This window comes from Coregonus lavaretus (genome assembly GCF_964263955.1).
Source record: "Coregonus lavaretus genome assembly, chromosome: 27".
NCBI lineage: Eukaryota > Metazoa > Chordata > Actinopteri > Salmoniformes > Salmonidae > Coregonus > Coregonus lavaretus.
Window position 1 is genome coordinate 20,746,055 of NC_140014.1, and position 26,929 is coordinate 20,772,983.

A 26,929-nucleotide genomic window follows, 5' to 3' on the forward strand; every position below is an offset into this window, starting at 1 on the left:
ATGAGATACTCTACCTCAGGCGAGCAAAGCCTCGAGACCACCTAAGCATTAGATTTTATGCACCAGCTGTTGTTTACAAATATATACAGACCGCCACCCCTTGTCTTACCGGAGTCAGCCGTTCTATCCTGCCGATGTAGCGTATATATCCCGCCAGCTGTATGTTATCCATGTCGTCGTTCAGCCACGACTCGGTGAAACATAAGATATTACAGTTTTTAATGTCCCGTTGGTAGGATAACCTTAATCTTAGGTCGTCCAATTTATTTTCAAATGATTGAACATTGGCTCATAGGATTGATGGAAGAGGCAGTTTACTCGCTCGCCGTCGGATCCTTACAAGGCACCCCGACCTACGTCCACGATATCTCTGTCTCTTATCTCTGTCTCTTTCTCATGCGAATGACTGGGATTTGGGCCTTGTCGGGTGTCCGTAGGATATCCTTTGCGTCCGACTCGTTGAAGAAAAAATCTTCGTCCAATACGAGGTGAGTAATCGCTGTCCTGATATCCAGAAGCTCTTTTTTTGTCATAAGAGACGGTAGCAGAAACATTAGTACAGAATAGATGGGAGGTGTTGAGGTAGCTGAAAGGTGGAACTAAAAACTAATAAAAACAAATTAAAAAAGAGAACTCATGTAAAATATACTGAGTCCGTAAAATGTATATAGTATGTATAAGCTGGAAGTACAAGCCTAAGTATTGTTGTCCATTAGTTTACTCCAATTAGGGGAGTGGTGGTAGCGTTAGGGGAAAATTATAAAGAAGGAAAAATATGTTTTAAAAAATATATGCAGGATTGGAAATGATGCAGACAATTACATTGATAGAACCCACAATCTACAATATTAAAGCTGATCTCTCTCGCTTTATCCTCACTCGCAAAATTTCAGACACATCTTGCACCCTATACTTCCCTGTCGAATGCATGTCAACAACTACAGTTGAAGTCGGAAGTTTACATACACTTTAGCCAAATACATATAAACTCAGTTTTTCACAATTCCTTAAATTTAATCCTATTAAAAATTCCCTGTCTTAGGTCAGTTAGGATCACCACTTTATTTTAAGAATGTGAAATGTCAGAATAATAGTAGAGAGAATGATTTATTTCAGCTTTTATTTCTTTCATCACATTCCCAGTGGGTCAGAAGTTTACATACACTCAATTAGTATTTGGTAGCATTGCCTTTAAATTGTTTAACTTGGGTCAAATGTTTCGGGTAGCCTTCCACAAGCGTCCCACAATAAGTTGGGTGAATTTTGGCCATTCCTCCTGACAGAGCTGGTGTAACTGAGTCAGGTTTGTAGGCCTCCTTGCTCGCACATGCTTTTTCAGTTCTGCCCACAAATGTTCTATAGGACTGAGGTCAGGGCTTTGTGATGGCCACTCCAATACCTTGACTTTGTTGTCCTTAAGCCATTTTGCCACAACTTTGGAAGTATGCTTGGGGTCATTGTCCATTTGGAAGACCCATTTGCGACCAAGCTTTAAATTCCTGACTGATGTCTTGAGATGTTGCTTCAATATATCCAAATAATTTTCTTCCTCATGATGTCATCTATTTTGTGAAGTGCACCAGTCCCTCCTGCAGCAAAGCACCCCCACAGCATGATGCTGCTACCCCCATTCTTCACGGTTGGGATGGTGTTCTTCGGCTTGCAAGCATCCCCCTTTTTCCTCCAAACATAACAATGGTCATTATGGCCAAACAGTTCTATTTTTGTTTCATCAGACCAGAGGACATTTCTCCAAAAAGTACGATCTTTGTCCCCATGTGCAGTTGCAAACCGTAGTCTTGCTTTTTTATGGCGGTTTTGGAGCAGTGGCTTCTTCCTTGCTGAGCGGCCTTTCAGGTTATGTCGATATAGGACTCATTTTACTGTGGATATAGATACTTTTGTACCTGTTTCCTCCAGCATCTTCACAAGGTCCTTTGCTGTTGTTCTGGGATTGATTTGCACTTTTCGCACCAAAGTATGTTCATCTCTAGGAGACAGAACGCGTCTCCTTCCTGAGCGGTATGACGGCTGCGTGGTCCCATGGTGTTACTTGCGTACTATTGTTTGTATAGATGAACGTGGTACCTTCAGGCGTTTGGAAATTGCTCCCAAGGATGAACCAGACTTGTGGAGGTCTACAATTTTTTTGTGAGGTCTTGGCTGACTTCTTTTGATTTTCCCATGATGTCAAGCAAAGAGGCACTGAGTTTGAAGGCAGGCCTTGAAATACATCCACAGGTACACCTCCAATTGACTCAAATGATGTCAATTAGCCTATCCGAAGCTTCTAAAGCCATGACATCATTTTTGGGAATTTTCCAAGCTGTTTAAAGGCACAGTCAACTTAGTGTATGTAAACTTCTGACCCACTGGAATTGTGATACAGTGAATTATAAGTGAAATAATCTGTCTGTAAACAATTGTTGGAAAAATGACTTGTGTCATGCACAAAGTAGATGTCCTAACCGACTTGCCAAAACTATAGTTTGTTAACAAGAAATGTGTGGAGTGGTTGAAAAACAAGTTTTAATGACTCCAACCTAAGTGTATGTAAACTTCCGACTTCAACTGTATAGCTTTTGCTTGCTCCATAGCAAGCTGCTCTATCCACAGTGATTGGTGAAGTAATTTAATGTCGAGATAAATGTACATTTCAGAGGTTTAAAAAGGAACAGAAAGGGACGAAATAAACCATTACTTTTTTTTGTTTTTCGAACCGGTTCAGAACTTTATTTTGCTGGTCGGAAAAGTGGAACGGAAAGAAACAATTTTTATGGTTCTGTTAAGAAATAAACAATTGGAAAACCCCTGATTGAAACTGATATAATCTATAATGAAACTCACATACTCCCATATTAAATTGCCAACAGAACAGCCTAAATTCCTCGGGGCATGGACTCTACAAGGTGTCGAAAGTGTTCCACATGGATGCTGGCCCATGTTGACTGCAATGCTTTCCACAGTTGTGTCAAGTTGGCTGGATGTCCTTTGGGTGGTGGACCATTCTTTACAGACACGGGAAACTGTTGAGCGTGAAAAACTCAGCAGCGTTGCAGTTCTTTACACAAACCGGGGCGCCTGGAAACACAGGAGGCTGCTGGACAGCTCATTATAAAGTCTGGAACTGAGCGAATGGAATGGCATCAAACAGATGGAAACTATGTGTTGGATGCATTTGATACCATTCCACTGATTCCGCTCCAGCCATTACCGTGAGCCCATCCTCCCCAAGTAAGGGGCCACCAACCTCCTGTGCCTGGCACCTACTACCATAAGCCGTTCAAAAGCACTTTAATATTTTGTCTTGCCCATTCACCCTCTGAATGGCACACATAATACACAATCCATGTCTCAATTGTCTCAAGGCTTAATCATCCTTCTTTAACATGTCTCCTCCCCTTCATCTACACTGATTGAAGTGGATTTAACAACTGACATCAATAAGGGATCATAGCTTTCACCTGGTCAGTCTTTGTCGTTGAATGAGCAGGTGTTCTTAATGTTTTGTATACTCAGTGTATTCAATTAGATTTCATGTGGCATAAAAAAAAATACATTCTCAGTAAAAACAAATAAGACAATGGGAGCACTGTATTTGTTCTTTGATTGACTTTAAGTCTGTGTGATGTGAAATATCAATTTCCACACTGGGAGAAGAGGTAAGCATTCTATCTTGTGTGTATTATATTATGCCTTTTCAGGTCCCCTAACTGGATGAAACTCTTTCCACACTGAGAGCATTGGAATGGCTTCTCTCCTGTGTGTATTCTCTTATGTACTTTCAGGTTCCCTAACCGGGTAAAAGTCTTTCCACATTGAAAGCAGTGGTGTGGCTTCTCTCCTGTGTGCGTTCTCTCATGATTTTTCAGGGTCTTTAAGTGGATGAAACTCTTTCCACACTGGGAGCATTGGAAAGGCTTCTCTCCTGTATGTATCATTTTATGTTCTTTCAGTTGCTCTAACCGGGTAAAAGTCTTCTCACATTGAAAGCACTGGTGTGGCTTCTCCCCTGTGTGTTTATTCTTGTGTTCTTTGAGTTGCCTTAACCGGGTAAAGCTCATACCACACTGGGAACAGTGGTAAGGCCTTTCTCCCGTGTGTGTTCTCTCATGTGATTTAAGGTCCCCTGATTGGGTATAACTCTTTTCACACTGGGAGCAGTGGTAGGGCTTCTCTCCTGTATGTATTATTACATGCTTTTTCAGGTTCCATACATTGATAAATCTCTTTCCACATTGAGAGCAGTGGTAAGGCTTTTCTCCTGTGTGTATTTTCTCATGATCTTTCAGTTGACCTGCGTGGATAAAATCTTTTCCACACTGGGAGCAGAGGTAAGGTTTTGTTCCTGTGTGTGTCCACTCATGTTTTTTCAGGCCCGCTGATGAAAAAAATATATTTTCGCACTGGGAGCAGTGGTAAGGCTTCTCCCCTGTATGTATCCTCTCATGCATTTTCAGGCCCCTCAATTGAGCAAAACGTTTTAGACATTTTGAGCATTTGTAAGGCTTCACTCCTGTGTGTGTCCTCTCATGCATATTCCGGTCCCATAACCGGATAAAACTCTTTTCACACTGAGAGCAATGGTACGGCTTCTCTCCAGTGTGAATTCTTTCATGGTCTTTCAGCTTCCCTAACCACCTAAAACCCTTTCCGCAGTAGGAGCAGTGATGTGGTCTTGCTGGTTTGGGCTTCTCTTGGTCTGGTTCCCCTGAAGGATTCTTCCCGCTGTCAGAGCAAGAGTCTGGTCTCTCTTCTGCCAAAGACAAACAGCATTTAGTTAAACACAGAGACCTGAATGAAACCGTCACATGATAATAAAACTTCCTATGACGTATAATCCAGACTAGAGCCCTCAATAACCTGAGGACAGTTTTTTTTAAATATTTAATGCAAATCAAAATCATGATTTGTTGTCTTCATTCTGTCCTCTTCATTGATTGAAAAGACACGGCAATGCAAGATCACACCCAAATGTCATGACTTTAGACATGAGTTGGTTGTTATGATAGGCTATACGATGTGGTATTATAAATATTTTAATCGGATCAGTCTTTCTTATCTAATAACAAAAAACCTAAAGGACCTTAAAACACCATTGAGATTTTAAAAAACAAATAATGTAGAGCTTCAGCCTGATATTGCTGTTTACTAATCTGTATCATTCCATTTCTCTGTGCCCACAGTGGGAGAGGGAGTGAGAATGGCTGGCTCACATAGCAGCTGACAGCGAAACAGGGACAGGCAGATACTTTCAAAGCAGGAATAATGGTTTTCTACAGGAACGTTGTGTAGTAAAATCACCAAAAATCATATCTGTTCTGTCTCTTATCTTAGACTTTTTGTATTTTACCCCCTTTTTCTCCCCAATTTCGATCTTGTCTCATCGCTGCAACTCCCAAACAGGCTCGGGAGGCGAAGGTCTAGTCATGCGTCCTCCGAAACATGACCTGCCAAAACGCGCTTCTTAACACCCGCCCGCTTAACCCGGAAGCCAGCCACACCAATGTGTCGGAGGAAACACCATTCACCTGACAACCGAGGTCAGCCTGCAGGCGCCTGGCCCGCCACAAGGTGTCGCTAGAGCGAGATGAGCCAAGTAAAGCCCCCCCCCCCGGCAAAACCCTCCCCTAATCCGGACGACACTGGGCCAAATTGTGCGCCGCCCTATGGGACACCCGATCCCGGCCGATTGTGATACAGCCCGGGATCGAACCCGGGTCTGTAGTGAGGCCTCTAGCACTGCGATGCATTTTTGATGTACGCAAAATTCTTCAGTAACTTGACATAATTGCGCTTAGCAAATCTAGAAATAAAAAGCACAAAAAAGGAAGCTTGCAAGTAGTAGAAGCGAAGTAGCAGAACGTCCCTCTCTTCTGTTTATACCAGAAAGGATACTGGAAAATATGTGATGTAGACACAGGTGCGGGACTTCAGTTGCAAAACTCACTCAATACTGCCCCTCAGTCTTCGCAAGGAATGATACGTCGGGTCTCAATTATCATGTAGGAAAAAACTGTGTCGAGTGACGGAGCGTATTACAAGGAGCTGCCCCTTTTGCAACGAAAAATGACATTGCAACACTGTGCTATGCTCCATTGGCCCTGTTTGCATATTGTCTGTAGACCCCTTAAGAGGAAGGCAATGTCAGTAATTTTCGGTTTATAGTCGCAGTGCTAGATTTTTAAATCTACCTGCCACAGTGGCTGGTGGACCAAAAAGTTTGGGGGCGTGGCATGTTAAATTAACCCTGACATTGTCAAAAGTCACACCACTTTCTGTTTTAACCCTGAATATGTGACACGTATCACCCTAAGAGTGTGGTATCAGAAAACATTAACACTCATTTTTTTTAATGTACCCTCACTCTGCAAATGTAACACTTATGGATTTGCTGTGCATGCTTATGGATTTGCTGTGCATGCACCACACCTAAGTCTTTTTCTTTGTCTTTATATACAGTAGGGTTCAAAATTATTGGATCCCTTGATAAGCAAAAAAGACTGTATAAATTAAATAATACAAATACTGAGCTATATGCTCAAAAGTGAAAAATTATATTATGTTTTACTAATACAATTGCTCAGAAAAATAGATTTCAAAAAAGATAACGGTACAAATTATTGGATCCCCTATTTTCAATACTCCAGCACCCTCCCCTTGCGGATAACGGATAACGACACAGCCTTTTTCTAAAATGTTTTATGAGATTGGAGAACACATTGGGAGGGATCTTAGACCTTTCCTCCATGCAGAATCTTTCCAGATCCTTTCAATGGGGTTCAAGTCCGGAGACTGAGATGACCATTGCAAAACGTTGACTTTGTGGTCAATTAACCATTTATTTGTGGATTTTGATCTTTGCTTGGGGTTATTGTCTTGCTGGAGGATCCACTTGTGGCCAAGTTTCAGCCTCCTGACAGAGGCAACCAGGTTTTTGGCTAAAATGTACTGGGGCTTCATTTATAAACGCTGCATAAGTACAAAATATACCCCAAAACGTGTGTGTGCACCCGTTTTTACACAAAAGTTGGCATTTATCAAAAATGTACTTGAAGTGAGAATGTGCTTAACTTCCCGCAAACTTTAGAGCATGCATGCACACACTTTCTGGTGGGTGAAGTATTGCTTTGCAAGCAGGGTAGGCTTAAATCCATTTGAATTCAATCACTTTTTGATAGCACCCCTTTTGATTTGAATGAAACCCCCATACATATTTGTTCATTGTAGAAGTGCTCAGAAAGTGACCTTAATGGACCTGAATGCCAAAACATTCAAGAGATAAAGGCGCTCAAAGTTGACCTATTTAGCTTACCATGAGTCATCCGTGTCTTTATCACTGGAAAAGATCAACGGTTGAGATTGATATAATTTAAAATCTTACAAACAATGCTGTCAAACTATTTGATAACTTGTATAAAAAAAAAAAACATTGTGTGTGTGCCTTAAACGCCAATTGCGTCAGATTCTTTTAAATATTTTCATGTTTTAGCATAGAATCTATTTTACTGAGGTTTTTGTGTTGTGCCCACCATCGGTTGAGACACAACATGCTCTTGAATACAGGGTGGGTGTCATCTTTTGGCTGATAATACAATTTAAACGTCAACTTTCCTCCATACGAAACCTATTGAAATCATAGAAATAGACACTAGAATAGACATTACCATTTAAGTTTACATTCGACGGTGGGTGGACCGGCGGCCATCTTTGTGATAGTAATTAGAAGTAAAAATGTCAATTCAATTAACATTTCAATGGTGTACCAGCTAAATTACAGTGGTCTGAAGGGATAGGTCCATTCTATGAATTATATTTCTATGATTGAAATGACACCCACCCTGTATTCAAGAGCATGTTGCGTCTCAACCGATGGCGGGCACAACACAAAAACCTCAGATGGGTTAGGTTTACGAGTTTTTAGATAATTGAGTCATCCATGTCTTTATCACTGGAAAAGTCTATTTTTTTTATCCTAGAAATTATTAAATAGTTTGACAACCGTTTGCTAGCTTTTAAATTACATCAAACTCAACCGTTTATCTTTTCCAATGGTGAAGACATGGATTTTTGGATTACAATGTGTCTTTAAAGTACATAGCTAAGAAATGAACTACATGTAGTTCAACTAGTAATTTGACTACATTTTGCAGTAGCATGGTGGTAGTTGAAGTAAATTAAAATCTTGGTATTGTTTAGGGATGGGCATTTGAAATGATTTTAGTATTAGAATATTTTTAGAAGATATTTTTCGGATATCCGGATAGTCTAAATACATGTGTTTTAAATAAACATTTATTGGGGGAAAACTTAAATGGAGACTTGATCGCGCGACTTGAGAGAGCCGGTGGGGTTGGGAAGCATCCTGTCGGGGGGAAAATGGCGGAAGCGGATGTTCTGTTTGAATCGGATAATGTGTCGAGTGGAGATGAGAGTGAGAAGAATTGGATTACAGTGGTAGTGGAAATTAATCAATCCAAAACCTAGTTCTGATTATTTTTAGGTTGGAATAAGGGTTTTGAATCGATGTTGTTACCTGGGAGATCTGTTTGAAGTCTCTATTAAAATTGTGGATGTGTTGGATGAGGTGGGGTCGATGACAATAACGAGAAGTGGGCTTCTTTTGTTTTTTTGTGTTTCTATGGAACAGAAGGAGCGTGCTCTGCACCTCAAGAAGATGTCGGATTGGAATGTGTCGTGTGTGGATCTTCAAAACAGGGCGCCTATCAAGTGTGGTATCTCTGGAGTGGCGCTAGAAGTAAATGCAAAGGATATATATGGGGTGGCATTTCTTTGGGGGGCCGGACAGCCCTCCATGTGCTCGCCAGAGGTAGCCTGACTGCCATTAGGTACCGAGATGAGATCCTCAGACCCCTTGTGAGACCATATGCTGGTGCGGTTGGCCCTGGGTTCCTCCTAATGCAAGACAATGCTAGACCTCATGTCGCTGGAGTGTGTCAGCAGTTCCTGCAAGAGGAAGGCATTGATGCTATGGACTGGCCCGCCCGTTCCCCAGACCTGAATCCAATTGAGCACATCTGGGACATCATGTCTCGCTCCATCCACCAACGCCACGTTGCACCACAGACTGTCCAGGAGTTGGCGGATGCTTTAGTCCAGGTCTGGGAGGAGATCCCTCAGGAGACCATCCGCCACCTCATCAGGAGCATGCCCAGGCGTTGTAGGGAGGTCATACAGGCACGTGGAGGCCACACACACTACTGAGCCTCATTTTGACTTGTTTTAAGGACATTACATCAAAGTTGGATCAGCCTGTAGTGTGGTTTTCCACTTTAAATTTGAGGGTGACTCCAAATCCAGACATCCATGGGTTGATACATTTGATTTCCATTGATAATTTTTGTGTGATTTTGTTGTCAGCACATTCAACTATGTAAAGAAAAAAGTATTTAATAAGATTATCTCAGATCTAGGATGTGTTATTTTAGTGTTCCCTTTATTTTTCTGAGCAGTGTATATTTGAGGTTATTCGAAGTAGCCACCCTTTGCCTTGATGACAGCTTTGCACACTCTTGGCATTCTCTCAACCAGCTTCATGAGGTGTGACTTAAGTTAATTTGTGAAATGTATTTCCTTCTTACTGCGTTTGAGCCAATCAGTTGTGTTGTGACAAGGTAGGGGTGGTATACAGAAGATAGCCCTATTTGGTAAGAACAGCTCAAATAAGCAAAGAGAAACGACAGTCCATCATTACATTAAGACATGAAGGTCAGTCAATCGGGAAAATTTCAAGAACTTTGAAAGTTTCTTCAAGTGCAGTCGCAAAAACCATCAAGCGCTATGATGAAACTGGCTCTCATGAGGACAGCCAAAGGAAAGGAAGACCAGAGTTACCTCTGCTGCACAGGATAAGTTCATTAGAGTTAACTGCACCTCAGATTGCAGCCCAAATAAATGCTTCACAGAGTTCAAGTCACAGACACATCTCAACATCAACTGTTCAGAGGAGACTGCGTGAATCAGGCCTTCATGGTCGAATTGCTGCAAAAAAACACTACTAAAGGACACCGATAAGAAGAAGAGACTTGCTTCAGCCAAGAAACACGAGCAATGGACATTAGACTGGTGGAAATCTGTCCTTTGGTTTGATGAGTCCAAATTTGTTAAAATCCCTGTTAGTGAGCATTTCTCCTTTGCCAAGATAATCCATCCACCTGACAGATGTGGCATATCAAAAAGCTGATTAAACAGCATGATCATTACACAGGTGCACCTTGTGCTGACGACAATAAAAGGCCACTCTGAAATGTGCCGTTTTGTCACACAACACAATGCAACAGATGTCTCAAGTTTTGAGGGAGCGTGCAATTGGCATGCTGACTGCAGGAGTGTCCACCAGAGCTGTTGCCAGAGAATGTAATGTTCATTTCTCTACCATAAGCCACCTCCAACGTCGTTTTAGAGAATTTGGCAGTACGGCCAACTAGCCTCACAAATGCAGACCACGTGTAACCACGCCAGCCCAGGACCTCCACATCCGGCTTCTTCACCTGCAGGATCGTCTGAGACCAGCCACCTGGACAGCAGATTAAGCTGTAGGTTTGCACAACAGAATAAATTCTGCACAAACTGTCAGAAACAGTCTCAGGGAGGCTCATCTGCGTGCTCGTCATCCTCACCAGGGTCTTGACCTGACTGCAGTTCAGCATCATAACCAACTTCAGTGGGAAAATGCTCACCTTCGATGGCCACTGGCATGCTGGAGAAGTGTGCTCTTCATGGATGAATCCCGGGTTCAACTGTATCGGGCAGATGGCACCCAGGGTGTAGGGCATCTTGGGCGAGCAGATTCCTGTTGTCAACGTTGTGAACAGAGTGCCCCATGGTGGCGGTGGGGTTATGGTATGGGCAGGCATAAGCTACGGACAACGAACACAATTGCATTTTATCTATGGCAATTTGAATGCACATAGATACCGTGACGAGATCCTGAGGCCCATTGTCGTGCCATTCATCCACCGCCAGCCATCACCTCATGTTTCAGCATGATAATGCACGGCCTCATGTCGCAAGGATCTGTACACAATTCCTGGAAGCTGAAAATGTCCTGCATACTCACCAGACATGTCACCCATTGAGCATGTTTGGATGCTCTAGATCGACGTGTACGACAGCGTGTTCCAGTTCCCACCAATATCCAGCAACTTCGCACAGCATTTGAAGAGGAGTGGGCCTAATGCCACAGGCTACAATCAACAGCCTGATTAACTCAATGCGAAGGAGATGTGTTGCACTGCATGAGGCAAATGGTGGTCACACCAGATAATGACTGGTTTTCTGATCCACGCCCCTACCCTTTTAAGGTATCTATGACCAACATTAGATATGATAATTTATCACGAAGTAGTTTGAATGTAGTGAACTACTTTTTCAAAGTGACGTTAGTTAAGTAAACTATATTTTTCTTAAGGACAGCTTTAGTGTAGCTTAATTTCTTCCAGTGTGAAATAATTGGTAGCTTGGGAAGCTATATTTTCAGAGTAGTTCCCCAACACTGTAGCTAAGCATGCAAATCGTGCCCTTGGTGCCATCATTACAAAGTGTAAAGCCATGGTTGGCCTACCTTTTAAAAATGTTTTACAAAACTGTTTGATTCATTGGTGCTACATATTATTACTTATGGTGCAGCAATATGGGGGCACAGAAAATATACTTAATGCTGTTTTTAACCGTGGGTAAATACACGCCAAATGCTACTATTCAAGGTGATATGGTCTGGAAAACTCTACGGCAGTGGTTGGGTCAAAACCATCTGGCTAGTGATTTAAAATTGTTGCATGTTGCGTTTATATTTTTGTTCAGTATAATTATGTTCTGGCCCCCTGACCATCCGCTGGAGAAAAAAATAATTGGCCTGTGGCTAAATCTAGTTGCCTACCCCTGTTCTATGGCATCACCAGTGACTATGTATTTGTACAAAATTGGCAGAGATTTTGCAGCATGACAAATGAACGTCTATGTAAACTTGTATTTTTATGGGCTTGTGATGTTGTAACTGCAAAGTGTTACAGGTTTTGGTTTTCCATTTATGTTTTGAGATTGGACTTTAGCATGTATAGCTCGTTAGCACATAGTACGCACTGATTGGTGTCACCTCGTTAGTCAGTATGTGTTACACCTGTGCTGGTTGCCGTCTCGTTAGTGGGAAGGTGTTTCACCTGTGTTGATCCAGGTGCTATTTAAGAGTGGCTGGCTCAGTGTTCCAGATAGATGCGGAGGGTGAACACCTTTAGTTGATGTGCCCTATTTTGAGTTCTAGACAAACAATCCTTTAACTGATCTTTCCAGTTTTAGTTTTACTCCACTTTTGTGGTTTGCTTCCTGTCTTTTAAATTTGGTGTGGGTTTTACTTTTGTTTCAATGTTCTTGGGCATATTTAGTGGGTGCTCATGGTGGCTGTCTTTTAGGTTCCAGTTGTTGTTGCTATTTTATTTTATTTCACCTTTATTTAACCAGGTAGGCCAGTTGAGAACAAGTTCTCATTTACAACTGCGACCTGGCCAAGATAAAGTAAAGCAGTGCGATTAAAAACAACAAAGTTACACATGGGATAAACAAAAACGTACAGTCAATAACACAATAGAAAATCTATATACAGTGTGTGCAAATGTAGTAAGTTATTGAGGTAAGGCAATAAATAGGCCATAGTGCAAAATAATTACAATTTAGTATTAACACTGGAGTGATAGATGTGCAGAAGATGATGTGCAAATAGAGATACTGGGGTGCAAATGAGCAAAATAAATAACAATATGGGGATGAGGTAGTTGGGTGGGCTAATTACAGATGGGCTGTGTACAGGTGCAGTGATCGGTAAGCTGCTCTGACAACTGATGCTTAAAGTTAGTGAGGGAGATAAGAGTCTCCAGCTTCAGAGATTTTTGCAGTTCGTTCCAGTCATTAACAGCAGAGAACTGTAAGGAGTGGTGGCCAAACGAGGTGTTGGCTTTGGGGATGACCAGTGAGATATACCTGCTGGAGCGCATACTACGGGTGGGTGTTGCTATGGTGACCAATGAGCTAAGATAAGGCGGGGATTTGCCTTTCAGTGGACACCCCCATGAGTGTCTTTCAGAACCCCTCCTAAAACACCACCTGTTTCGTTTTGGTTGTTGGTCAGTGACTCTTTGTTAGTTCCCCTTCTGTTTGAGCGACATCTTTGTTTTTTTCTTGCTTGGGAACGTAATAAAATGGGGGCTCGTCCGGGATCTTGTTTCCCATGAGTATGGTAGTCGCTATAGTCACCTACTCTGAAGCGCTGCTGTGTTCAAAATACACTTTTGGGTAGAGTTTCTGTCACTGACATCCACCTTGAGAGGTTACGAGATTGGTGGAATCATTTTGAAAGTTGCATAAACTAATAAAATAAATAAAGCCATGGACTTTAAGTTGGACGCATTTGTGGAAACCCTACATGCGAATCTGCTCGTTATTTCAAAGCATTGAGGCATCTGGCGATCCAAAACCAGTAGTCAGAGTTGATCGGTACTGCTTTGGTGGAGGAGGAAATCCTTCCAGAGAGGGAGGATGATGAAAAGGGTCCTACGGGTGGTAGAGTACACCCCATAGAGATAGATATGGTAGAGTACACCCCATAGACGTACAACTGCGAGAGGTAGAACTAAAGGCAAAATGGGAACAACAGAAATGAAAGCTTGAGCACAAGGAAAGAGGATGTGAGGAGAGATTGGAGCAACAAAAATTAGAGTTGGAACACAGGGAAAGACCAGTTGAGCGTGCAGCCAAACAACAACGAGACCGTGCAGCCAGACAAGAACAAGAAGAACGTGCGCATGCCATTCGATTAAAAGAGATGGAGCTGGAAGCGCGACAAAGAGAAATAGATCATGAAGCACTCCGTATCCAGTCAGGAAATCCTGCACCCTCAGAGTTTGATCTTGGTCGGAACAGCCGACTTGTACTGCCTTTCAACGAAAAGGAGGTGGATGTATATTTTACTCTGTTTGAGTGGATTGCCACATCCCTAGAATGGCAGCGAGATATTTGGTCACTGGTCCTCCAAAGTGTTCTTGTGGGAAAGGCTCAGAAAGTGTACCACACTTTATCTATTGACCAGAGTTCAGATTCTGACACTGTTAAAGCTGGTATCCTTCGGGCTTACGAGTTGGTCTCAGAAGCATACAGACAACAGTTCCGTAAATTACGAAAGACAGAATCACAAAGCCATGTTGAGTTTGCAAGGGAACAAGCATGTCTTTTTGATCGGTGGTGTGGTTCTCGAGGTCAAGGACCTTGAGGATTTAAAGACACTCATACTTCTCGAGCAGTTCAAGAATTGCCTTCACGAAAGGGTTGCGACCTACATTTATGGGCACAAGGATCTCACTCTTGAGAAAGCTGCAGTTCTTGCGGATGAGTTTATGTTGACACATAAAACGACCTTCACAAACAAAGCACCCAGTAGTTATCCCTATGCAAAAAGCAATCCAGAGAAGTCACCTCCTACTGCAAGGTTTCAGTCCATTTCTACAGTGCTCAAAGATAAAGATTGGCAGAAAACTGGCTTTTCGTATCTGCCAGTTTGTCATTACTGCCGTGAGACAGGACACATTGTCTCTCAGTGTCCTAAGTTGAAACAGAAAAATGAGAAATAAAAGCAATGTATTCTTGTGGGATCACTCCAGCCCACTAAGTCTCTGGTTGGGATTGGTGTATCTCCTAAACAAGATTTTGGATCAGATGTGTATGAATCATTTGTTTCAGACGGGTTCGTGTCTCTGCAGAGTGGCAATGCTGTTAAGCAGGCAGTGAAGATACTGTGAGACACTGGGGCAGCCCAGTCCTTCATTTTGGAGGGTGTTTTCCCTTTGTCTGACAGCAACTGGTTACAGTGTGTTAGTACAAGGCATGGAGATGGGTTGCATGGAAGTTTCTTTGTATAATGTGGAACTCGTGTCTGATATTATTTCTGGTTCCGTTGTCGTTGGAGTGAGGCCTAGCCTACTGGTGAAGGGGGTCTCATTCATTTTGGGAAACGATTTGGCTGGAGGGAAGGTTGTGTCAAATCCTGTCATTGTAAGGAACCCAGAGTAGAGGAACCTGATGGGTTATCAGAAAAGTACCCTAGAGTGTTCCCAGCGTGTGCCGTTACACATGCTATGTCTAAGAAAGTCCCTGGGAGCAAGTCTAGTGTTGAGGAGGATGTCAGCGATCCCACCATGGTCGATCTGTCCGAGACATTTATGGGGGATTCTGATTTCGCTAAACCTCCCGAGTTGACCTCTCCTTTGAAAACTCCAAAGGTGAGCGAGTTTGTAGGACAGCTGAAGGAAGAGAGGGTCCCTACAGTTGACACTTCAATGTCTAGGAAGCAGCTGATTGCGGAACAGAGTAAAAATGTTTCCCTCTCCCCTCTTTTTGCTGAGATACGTCCAGAGGAGAAGTTTGATTAAGTTTGTGTTGGGTACTTTGACAGAGATTGTGTTTTAATGAGGAATGGTGTTCTCGTGCCACTTCTGGGCAGGACGATTGGCCCAGTGTATCTAAAATTGTCCAGTCCAGTTACACTTCGACAAGAGATACTGAGTTTGGCTCCCGATGATAGTATAGCAGGCCAGCTTGGGGTCAACAAGACGTATGACTGTATCTTGCATAACTTCTTCTGGCCTGGTCTGAAACAGGATGTTGTGGCTTACTGTAAATCCTGTCACGTTTGCCAGCGGACGGGTAAACCTAACCAATCTGTACCTGTTGCACCTTTGCAGCCTATTTCTGCTTTTGACTAACCTTTCAGCAGGGTTCTGGTGGACTGTGTTGGTCCTTTGCCCAAAGCCAATTTTGAGGAAGGCCCTCAAAATTGTCAGACTCCAGCCACCCTAGTCATAGACTGTTCTCTCTGCTACCGCACGGCAAGCGGTACCGGAGTGCCAAGTCTAGGTCCAAAATACTTCTCAACAGCTTCTACCCCCAAGCCATAAGACTCCTGAACAGCTAATCATGGCTACCCAGACTATTGGCACTGCCCCCCCACTCCCACCCCATCTTTTTACGCTGCTGCTACTCTGTTAATTATTTATGCAAAGTCACTTGAACTCTATCCACATGTACATATTACCTCAACTACCTCAACTAGCCGGTGCCCCCGCACATTGACTCTGCACCGGTACCCCCCTGTATATATAGCCTCCCTACTGTTATTTTATTTTACTTCTGCTCTTTTTTTCTCAACACTTTTTTGATGTTTTATTTATTTTACTTTTTTATTAAAATAAAAATAAATGCATTGTTGGTTAAGGGCTGTAAGTAAGCATTTCACTGTAATGTCTACACCTGTTGTATTTGGCGCATGTGGCCAATAAAATTTGATTTGGTAATTCGTTTCTCTTGACCATTATGTGTGCTGTCACTCATTTCCCTGAGGCCATTCCGCTGAGGAAAATCACAGCTCACAGTATTGTGAAGGCCCTGGTGAAATTATTTTCAACATTTGGACCAAGGTTCGAATTTCATGTCAAAGGTCTTCCAGCAAGTGCTACAGCAATTGGGTGTTACCCACTGCCCCTCTAGTGACTACCACCCAGAGTCTCAAGGCGCTCTTGAGAGATTTCATCAGACTTTGAAGTCTATGTTGAGAGCTTACTGCTTTGTTTGGGAAAGACTGGGTTGAAGGGGTCCCTCTTGTGCTGTTGGCAGTGCGGGAGGTTGTTCAATAATCTCATCATATCAGAGGTATATTATTATAATATTATATATTATATATATATATATATATAGGTCCTTTGAGCTTGCTGAGAGAGAGGTTGTTGCAGGGCAACACCTTAAACACAAAAATAAATCTGTTGGAGCACGTTAGTGCTTTTCAATATAGATTGCACCTGCCTGTGAGTTTGCCAGTGAGAATCTGGAGAAGGCGCAAACGAAAATGAAAGATTGGTACGATCAAAAGGCCCGAAGCCGCACTTTCAATGTTGGGACCAAGTCCTGGTTTTGTTGCCCGTTCTGGGGTCACTGTTGCAAACTCGCTTTTCAGGAAAAAAAGTGGAAATCTGGATTACATCATCGCCACACCGGAGCGCAGGAAAAAAAACCTGGCTGTGTCATGTCAACATGTTGAAACCATACTTCACCCGCTACGATCGGAGAAGTCGGTGGAAACCGGTAGTGATGTTCTGCCTGTAGCCACTGCTGTCACCGTTGACTATAGTCTTCCTCAAGAGTACGAGGAAAGCCCAATAGGCTCTATGCACGCATCACTTCCGCATTGGCGTAAGGATGCTTGGGCATTTCCGGTTACCGGAAAAAAACATTAGACAGTGACAGTAGACCGTTATGATGGCAGAGATTAAGTTTACAAGGTGTTTGCTGGAGTTGCCTAAAGTATCTGTTAATGATATACGGAGGGTCGTCCGGACATCCAGTACGACACCACGTAGCAAACTGGATAAAGGCTTCAAATTTTACGTTTCTTCTTTTCTTTGCAACTTTGAAGGTAATATGCTAACGCTAGCTAGCCTGAGCTAGAAGCCTTGCTTTGGTGTTTTAAGTCATGACTCCGTCCTGCTTCAGGTTAATCATGCTTTAAATAAAGTTTAATCATGTGTATATACACCTCTCACTTCATGTGTTTGTACTTTTATGAAAGTATCAGGTAAAAACAGGGCTACAAATGAGATCTCTGTGAGAGCCCACTGCTACCGCTCAATGAAGAAACTAAAGCCACCACACCAGCTGAGAGTAGACTAGATTAAGTGACACGTTCAAAGTTCTGTTGAACTTGTTCAAGGTTCCGTTCAACACGTTTTACTCGTTTAATGTTACCACAGCTTTGATTGCCATTGCTAAGAGAACACTTTAGAACTTTAGTGGTTTTCACGATAGCTGAACAGTGGTAGCCTAATACAGACCAGGGTAGCTGAGTGGGAATTGCCATGCTTTAAATAATAAATAAATAATATGCCATTTAGCAGACGCTTTTATCCAAAGCGACTTACAGTCATGCGTGCATACATTTTTGTGTATGGGTGGTCCCGGGGATCGAACCCACTACCTTGGCGTTACAAGCGCCGTGCTCTACCAGCTGAGCTACAGAGGACCACTTTGTTGTTGGGTCTGTTATAAACAAATCGGAGTTTGGTTTGAAATGTAAACAATAATGAGATTCCTACTTTTTCCTGACTTGATGACTGCAATGACAGTAACACATTCCACTCAGCTATTCTTCAAACTGCTGATGTTCTACTCAAAACTGTCCTGTCATCTTTACTTCTTTCTTAATAAACATATGGCCCAACTTTCTTGCTTTTGTACTTGATGTTTCTACTTTTCAAGAGGAATTAGGAGCAAAACCTTCACTCTACTGTTGTTATTGGTACTAGGCTACAATGTTGCACCACTCACCTACTGCTCTGCCAATACTGTTTGAAGGTAGGTAAATGGCACAAGACAATAGGTAAGTGGTGGGAGACAGTATAGCCAAGTGGTGCAAGACAGTAGGAAAGTGATGCAGAAAGCACAAAAGTGACACGAGACAGTAGATAAGTTGCTTACACCAGTAAAAAGTAGAAATAACAAGTTTTGCTCCTACTCCTGCTGCTGTAGACCCTCGTCTTTCAAAACCCATTAAATTATGCTTCTGTGTATTTCAGATGACATTGCGTGATTCACAGCCAGTTGTGCTTGTTAAAAGCTACTGTTCCTGTGTGGCTGGGTGTGGGATATGCAATCATTTGGTTGCATTACTATATCAGACTGCCCATTACTCTGAATGTGGCATGTCTGTCGTCCCTCCTGTACTTTCGTGCACTGAAACAGAGCAGAAGTGGCATAAACCACAAACAATGGTTTGTATCATTTCAATACCAGACAGTTGTGTCACATGCATACTAGCATCTCTCCTAATACCATCTCATAAATAAATAGGGAGTGAAGCCAGGACCTGTGGATGCCATGGTTGTAGTGAAGCCCAAACCAGATGCTACTCCGGCAAGCGGAATTAGGTATGCAGAGTCCAATTAAATAGGCAGACTACAATGTGTTGCAAAATAAATGTTATTAATCATTGAAACAGCACTGGAACAGCTCCCTTTTTCAGACGTCTGCGCCCAGCTGGAGTCGGAGGCTCTATCACATCTTCACTTTGAACGTGTCGGCTGCAGACTCGTGTGTTTGTTGTAAGAAAGTTGACTTGTCGAATGTTAATCACCCACCGTTTATGTAATTCACTGTCTTTGGGAAAAGTAAAAAAACTAACAGAAGAATTGCATCTGGCAGACACTGTACATTGCGGCACACAGCAGTGATGGCTGGAAGAGCTGTCATCCCGTTTTTGAAAGGACACTTTCGTACGTTTACACGTCATCGTGTTATAAGTCAAGACGAAGTATTACAAGTAAAAACATTAACATAAACATTAAGATAAACAACAACAACGACGAAAATTAACCGTTTCGGATGTTTTTGATGACAAGCATTCAATGCTAGCATACGGTAGCACAACATTCTACGATAACCGGAAGTTTACATCCATCCTGAGATTTAACCGGAAATACGTCATGCTCGCCTGTGCATATCGCCTATACACCCTGTGCCGGTTGGTCGGTTGCTCTTGTCCCAGATTCACCCAGAATGCACCGCACGTCCATGTAGTGAATCTGTTATCCAATGCGTTTGTATGGGCTAATAGCAGTAAGGACAAAAACTATTTTTCATCAGATATTTTTGTATATATTTTTTTGATACTTCAAGGGATCTTAAAATTCTAAATCAAATAGCAAAATGATCCTTGGTATGACCTTCTTAAAACAATTCCATTTAGCTTTGTAGACCGCTTTGTTAGTTTGAACTCTCCTTTGGAGTTGTAGGGCAATACAGAAATAGATATTCAGATATTTAAAATATTAAAATATAATGGTACGCATTTGATCCATTAACGTTTTGTTGGTGGTCCCTACTCTTTGTAGCTTTATCAACTCCTACAGTACTGAACAACATATTCAAGTGTATAACTTAAGTAAAATGCCCCTTTAAAACCACACATTAGTTCAACAACTGTAGACAGAGTTTGTGCCCCTGTTTTTAAGACAGTCTGCATACTTACTGGTGTTAATCAGATATCTAGTCTCCTCCTCTTTTTCTTCATCCTCCTTCTTTTTCAATGTGACAGTCTTCCCCTCTTCCTTTAATTCCTCACTCTCCTCTTTCATTCCAAAAACGTCCTCTTCTTCCTTCACTGAAACATCCTCCTCCTCTTTCACCATGAAAGCTTCTTCCACTCCTATCACTGTGACGGTCATCTCCTCCTCTTTCACTCCAAAAACGGCATATTCTTCTTTCACTGTAACGTCCTCCACTTCTTTCACTCTGAAAGCTTTTTCCTCTCTTTTCACTGTAACATCCTCTTCCAATTTCACTCCAATAGCTTCTTCCTCTCCTTTCACTGTAACATACTCTTCCTCCTCTTTCATTCCGAAAATCCCGAAAGCTTCTTTTTCCTCTTCTTTCACTGTGACAGTAATTGCCCCCTCCTCTCCATTCACTGTAATATTCTTCTCTTCTTCTTTCACGACAATGTTCAGCCCCAGAACTTCTTTCTCCATCCACCAGACCTCTTCTTTAGCAGGGGGCGAGTAGCTCGTCATGTTCGGGGATGTAGCTAGCTGGTTAGCATTAACGAATAGCCTAGTGCAAGGCTATCTTAACCAGTACTGACTAACAACGTAAATATTACATGAAATGGAGTAACTAGTAAATATGCAGACAGTGAGTTCAAAAATACTAAGGTTAATATACAAACAAACAAAAAGAATGTCTAAAGAGCTCCGATGTTTTGGTTTTATATACACTAGCAAGTTACACCGCTGTGAAGCAGGCAAGAACACGTACTTTCGGGGTCACAGATTTTGGAATCCTTCAGAATAAGAGTCCCGTCCTGTATACTTTGTAAATGAATAATTAGGGTGAAAGTGATGGAAAATGTGCACAATTATTTATACTAGTTATCATACAAAGAATAATGACAAGTATTTCTATGACGTGATTTATTTGTAATTTTTACAAGCTTAAATGACCAATGTTTTTTTTTTGGTGTGTACTCCTATCATTTATTGCATCATACACCATTTCTGTACATTGTGTCACAGAAGAAGGGGTGTCCATTCTACTCAGGAGCACTTCTAGTTTCCAAGTCCACAGAGTTTACATCAATAGGAGCTTCACCGCTCATTCTGCGGCCTTTAAAGAGTGGCCTATCAGCCTTAATCAATCCATTTTTCATATTGGACATACATATTTGTTGTTATTTATGTTTCTATTTTTTTCTTCTTCTTTAAAAAAAAATATTTGTTTTATTTATTTTTGGGGGTAGATCAGCTTAATATTGCAGATAGATTGTAACTTCCATCAATGTAATTGTCTGCATCACTTGGACATACATATTGCACTGTACACAAAATGCACGTGTGCTTATCGGAGTAGTGGTTACAATCTGGTTGCGCATCAGAGAGTTTCAAACGACACACAATATGCTCAAAGGTCAGTGGACAGAGCTCAGTTTTTATATCAAACCTAATTAATTATGTCGTTTATAGGCTCATCAGAAATGTGCAGATCCTAAAATAGGCAAAACTAGAAACTGTTCTCCATGGGTCATGACCACTGTGTAGATCATTGGTCACTAGATCAAATGTCATAGTGTTTGTTTTCTTGGAAAGATGTGAGTGCACTTATGATACAATATCAGCAGTGGCTTGTCCACGAATGGCAAGGGAAGCCAGGCTTCCAAAAACTGTACACACAAAAAAAAACATTAAGAATTTCTTTCTTCTCTCTGTGTTTCATAATTTTCCTTCAATTCTCAAGAGGCTGAATGTACTGTATCTCACCAGAGAAAGCATCTGAGTGAGCAAAACAGTGCTCCTCTGTCTCTTTATGTGTGGGCCATCTATCTGATGCTGTCTGGTCAAAAAGAGTATGACATTGTTGCCGCCTGTAGCATTGAATGCAAGGGAAGCCAGCGAGCATTTGGCCTCCCTTGATATATATTTTTAAATAAAGTAATTGCCAGTCAGCGTTGAGCTAAACTGAGTGAGCTCAACTGTGAATGTTCCTGGCGCACCAAAAAAAGTGTCAAGGTAAGCCAGTTTGGATTTGGCTTTACTCCAATCACATCACGTTGAGAGCAAAACGTCATTTACAGAAAAAAAGTAATTGTTGCATCTCGTTGTATTGTTGTCCTCTGGTGGCTAGCTAGCAAAAATTAGCACTTTCCTAAATTAGCCATGGATGGAGATAGGGATTTGGACTTGTGGTTTTACTTAATTCTCCATACTGGCCAATGATTATAAAGGCGATTCTGATCCAACCATACGTTCATACATTGTGCCCCTGGCCTGAGAGGATGGAGGTTCAATCTGTTACTAGATATAGTAGGCTAATGTTAACTAGCTGGCCTGGTGCATTGATGCCAATGAAAGGAAGTTAGGCTAGCGAGCAAGCATTTTAGCCAGGTAGCCTAGGACATCAAAAAATAAAAAAGCTTGTACTGTATGACAGAGTCATAGACCGTTTCATCAACATGAAAAAGTGGAGGATGGCATTGGCGTTTCTCTACAACTTGGGTGAGTCAACATGTTTTTTCTACTAGCACGAACGCATGCGCACACACACACACACACACACACACACACACACACACACACACACACACACACACACACACACACACACACACACACACACACACACAGAGAAATCAGAACCATGGACAGCCACATCATATTTAGCTTACGTTGATTGGACTAAATTGTTTTTGGTATCTTTTAGTTATCACTATATTAGACTAAGCATAGGTGATTTGATGATGTTGAAGTTGAAATGGTGCTGGAATAGTGGAGGCAGTTCCTCTTTTCTTTGCGACTTGCGGTAACTCTCTGTGGTTCAATAGTTGTTTAGTTGTCCGAAAATGTTGGAAAAATTAACTTGCATGACCATGCTGTACGTCATGTAACTGTTTGTTACATGCCATATGTTTCATATATTTTGTGGACTTCACTGGACAGAGGTTGCTCTCAGGTTTTGTGATGAAACAAAGGTGTGGTTGAATTAATTCTGCCACTGTGTCTTCTTTTTGTCTCGGCCTTAGGCCTATATATCACGGTTGCAAGGCATATGAACAACAGGTTATAGAGCAAACAATGCAATTATCACAACACATAGGTTGGAATATGGCTTTTTTTTCTGGCTTGGCTTCCCCAGTGATTTTACCCATACACTGCTATTGTATATAATGCAACACATTTTAACTTGTATTTTTTATTCCTTACATCGGAATTTAACTGCAAAGGTATTTTTATGCGCACTACGTCATCACGCACAGCCTTTTTTCCGTAACAAGTCAATTTGATGGAAACACACCTCTGGTGGGAAAATGCGCATATTGTTTTTATGCAGATTTGAGAATATTTGCATGAAAATCTGTCGCCAATTGGATGGAAACCTAACTACTGTTGATGATCAATTTGATTAATTAACTTTATTGTGATATTTGTTATGAATAAAGTATGCTTTTTTTGGACCAAAGTTACTTGCATCTCTCTTGACTTTTTTTTATAAACAAATTGTACTACAGTGTGTTGTCAATTTTCCAAAGTGTTCACCAGAAGGAAGATTATAAGGTATTTTGGTATGACAATGCGTCTTATGACACAGTACTACATTTTAACCATATAGTGTCCAGGCACCCTATTTTAAGATGTTTGACACAGTAAAAGTCCAGCAACACTTCCTATGACCTAGCTTTTTGTTCAAACTCATCTGATTTGTATTCTAGGGACTAATGAGTAGACTGGACCCTTGTTTTATGGACACACAATCAATGGTTTTTCCTATACAGTGCTATATTGGTACAGTCTATTACAGTGTATTGCACTGGGGGCTATGGACGGGGCGGAGTGAAAAGCCAGCAGCAGGCCGTGCAACCCAGTCCCCCTCCAAAACTAATCATATTTGGTTAGTAGAGACCCTACTGAGTATTTCCTACCCTGCTATAGCAGAGACAGGTAGAAAGGTTATCTCTACAGTCCAATATGTATCCCATGTACAGTGTATTGCATTGGGGGCTATGGAGGGGGTGGAGAACGAAGTGTTGCTGGATATGTACGACACAGTCCCCCTCAAAAACAAATAATATGTAACACTCTGGCTCTATGGACGTTTATATTGAGCCAGGGTTGTTCATTTTCTTGTGTTTGGGTGTATTTCATTTGGTGGTGTTGGGGATGGGTGAGTTTCATTTTGTTTGTGTCATGTGGTGATTGGTCGATGACTCCCAATCAGAGGTAACGAGTGTCAGCTGTCGGCTCGTTATCTCTGATTGGGAGCCATATATATTCTGTGTGTTTTCTCCTTTGTGTTGTGGGTTATTGTTTCTTTGTTGCTGTTAGTCTTATTCAGTATAGCACTTCACGTATCGTCTTTTGTTGTTTTTCGTGGTTGCTTTGATTAATAAAGTCATCATGTTCACTCGCAACGCTGCGCATTGGTCCAATCCTTCAGACGATCGTGACAGAATAACCCACCACAAGAGGACCAAGCGGCGTAACAAGCGACAACAGGACCTACCTACGCAGGATGTATGGACGCCTCCTAAGGATTTTTGGACATGGGAGGAGATTCGGGCTGGAAAGGGTCCTTGGGCACAACCGGAGGAATATCACCGCCCTCGTGAAGAGCTGGAGGCAGCTGCAGCCGAGAGGAGGTGGTATGAGGAGGAATATCACCGCCCTCGTGAAGAGCTGGAGGCAGCTGCAGCCGAGAGGAGGTGGTATGAAGAGGAAGCGCGGAGTCGAGGCTGGAAGCCCGTGGTTACTCCCCAAAATATTTTTGGGGGGGGGCACATGGCTTGGGCGCCTGGGCAGCAGGAGGCTGCCACAGGTAGAGCTGGAGAGAAGGCTATCGGATTACGGGAGCCATTGGCGAGTAGAGGGAGGGAAGTTGTTGTGGCACGGCATGAGAGACTGAAGTGTGTTCCCAGTCTGGTCCGGTCCGTTTTTGATCCCCAGTTAAGGCCAGTGGTGGGTGTTCCCGGTACGAACCGGTCTGTTCCTACTCCACGCACCAGGTCCACGATGTGCGTCGCCAGCCGGCCAGAGTCTGCCGTCTGCCCTATGGCGTCTAAACTGCCCGTCTGTACTGAGCCTGCAAAGCCGTCCGTCTGCCATGAGCCTTCAGAGCCTTCCGCCAGACAGGAGCCGCTAGAGCCTTCCGCCAGACAGAATCATACACCTGCTATGGAATCAGCAGGAGCCGACGCAGCCCATACTAGACTGGAAGCTCAGGTTCGGAACCAGAAAGAGCAGATCCTGCAGATGGGAGCCGCCCTGCTGGAGGTGATGACTGCAATCCGAGGCTGGGGTCCGCCTCCACCGCCAGCCTCCCAGCCAGCACCATCAGCCAGCCATGAGCAGCCAGATCTGTCAACCAGCCATGAGCAGCCAGACCCGTCAGCCAGCCATGAGCAGCCAGACCCGTCAGCCAGCCATGAGCAGCCAGATCCGTCAGCCAGCCATGAGCAGCCAGATCCGTCAGCCAGCCATGAGCAGCCAGACCCGTCAGCCAGCCATGAGCAGCCAGGTCCGTCAGCCAGCCATGAGCAGCCAGATCCGTCAGCCAGCCATGAGCAGCCAGATCCGTCAGCCAGCCATGAGCAGCCAGACCCGTCAGCCAGCCATGAGCAGCCAGATCCGTCAGTCAGCCATGAGCAGCCAGATCCGTCAGCCAGCCATGAGCAGCCAGATCCGTCAGCCAGCCATGAGCAGCCAGATCCGTCAGCCAGCCATGAGCAGCCAGATCCGTCAGCCAGCCATGAGCAGCCAGATCCGTCAGCCAGCCATGAGCAGCCAGATCCGTCAGCCAGCCATGAGCAGCCAGACCCGTCAGCCAGCCATGAGCCGCCAGAGCCGTCCCGCCAGGATCCGCCAGAGCCGTCCCGCCAGGATCCGCCAGAGCCGTCCAGCCTGGATCCGCCAGAGCCGTCCCGCCAGGATCCGCCAGAGACGTCCCGCCAGGATCCGCCAGAGCCGTCCCGCCTGGATCCGCCAGAGCCGTCCCGCCAGGATCCGCCAGAGCCGTCCCGCCAGGATCCGCCAGAGCCGTCCAGCCTGGATCCGCCAGAGCCGTCCCGCCAGGATCCGCCAGAGACGTCCCGCCAGGATCCGCCAGAGCCGTCCCGCCAGGATCCGCCAGAGCCAGCCAGCCAGGATCCGCCATCTAGTCAGGTGCTGCCCCTTAGCCCGGTGCTGCCCTTTAGCCCGGTGCTGCCCCTTAGTCCGGTGCTGCCCCTGAGTCCGGTGCCGCCCCTTAGCCCGGTGCTGCCCCGTAGTCCGGTACTGCCCCTTAGTCCGGTGCTGCCCCTTAGTCCGGTGCTGCCCCTTAGTCCGGTGCTGCCCTTTAGCCCGGTGCTGCCCCTGAGTCCGGTGCCGCCCCTTAGCCCGGTGCTGCCCCGTAGTCCGGTACTGCCCCTTAGCCCGGTGCTGCCCCTTAGTCCTGTACTGCCCTTTAGTCCGGTACTGCCCCGTAGTCCGGTGCTGCCCCTTGTCCCGGTGCTGCCCCTTATCCCGGTGCTGCCCCTTATCCCGGTGCTGCCCCTTAGGCCGATGCTGCCCCTTAGTCCGGGGTTGCCCCTTAGTCCAGGTGGGGTTAGGTGGAGGGTGGTCATTGGGAGGAGGCTACCGAAGCAGGTTGTGACTGTGGTGGGGTGGGGATCACGACCGGGGCCAGAGCCGCCACCATGGACAGACGCCCACCCAGACCCTCCCCTAGTCCTGATGTTGGTGCGCCCGGAGTTCGCACCTTTAGGGGGGGGTACTGTAACACTCTGGCTCTATGGACGTTTATATTGAGCCAGGGTTGTTCATTTTCTTGTGTTTGGGTGTATTTCATTTGGTGGTGTTGG

At 43.7% G+C, this 26,929-nt stretch overlaps 1 protein-coding gene across 1 annotated transcript; it reads right to left on the reverse strand.

The window, feature by feature from the left end:
- Positions 1–2,715: 2,715 nt before the first annotated feature.
- LOC311103172 (uncharacterized protein) lies at positions 2,716–20,791 on the reverse strand. Its single transcript, XM_084144721.1, has 2 exons — positions 20,078–20,791; positions 2,716–4,756 (listed from the first exon to the last, which is right to left on the reverse strand). Exons 1-2 carry the CDS (start codon positions 20,616–20,618, stop codon positions 3,672–3,674), a joined length of 1,626 nt encoding a protein of 541 aa, XP_084000847.1. The 5' UTR covers positions 20,619–20,791; the 3' UTR covers positions 2,716–3,671.
- Positions 20,792–26,929: the final 6,138 nt, after the last annotated feature.

What these genes read in the sequence shown, in the direction of transcription:
- LOC311103172 (XM_084144721.1), bottom strand. Translation starts at nt 20,618, where the DNA reads ATGACGAGCTACTCGCCCCCTGCTAAAGAAGAGGTCTGGTGGATGGAG. An exon ending in TAGATATCTGATTAACACCA is followed by an intron (nt 4,757 to 20,077) that starts GTAAGTATGCAG and finishes TGTCTTTGGCAG; the next exon opens with AAGAGAGACCAGACTCTTGC.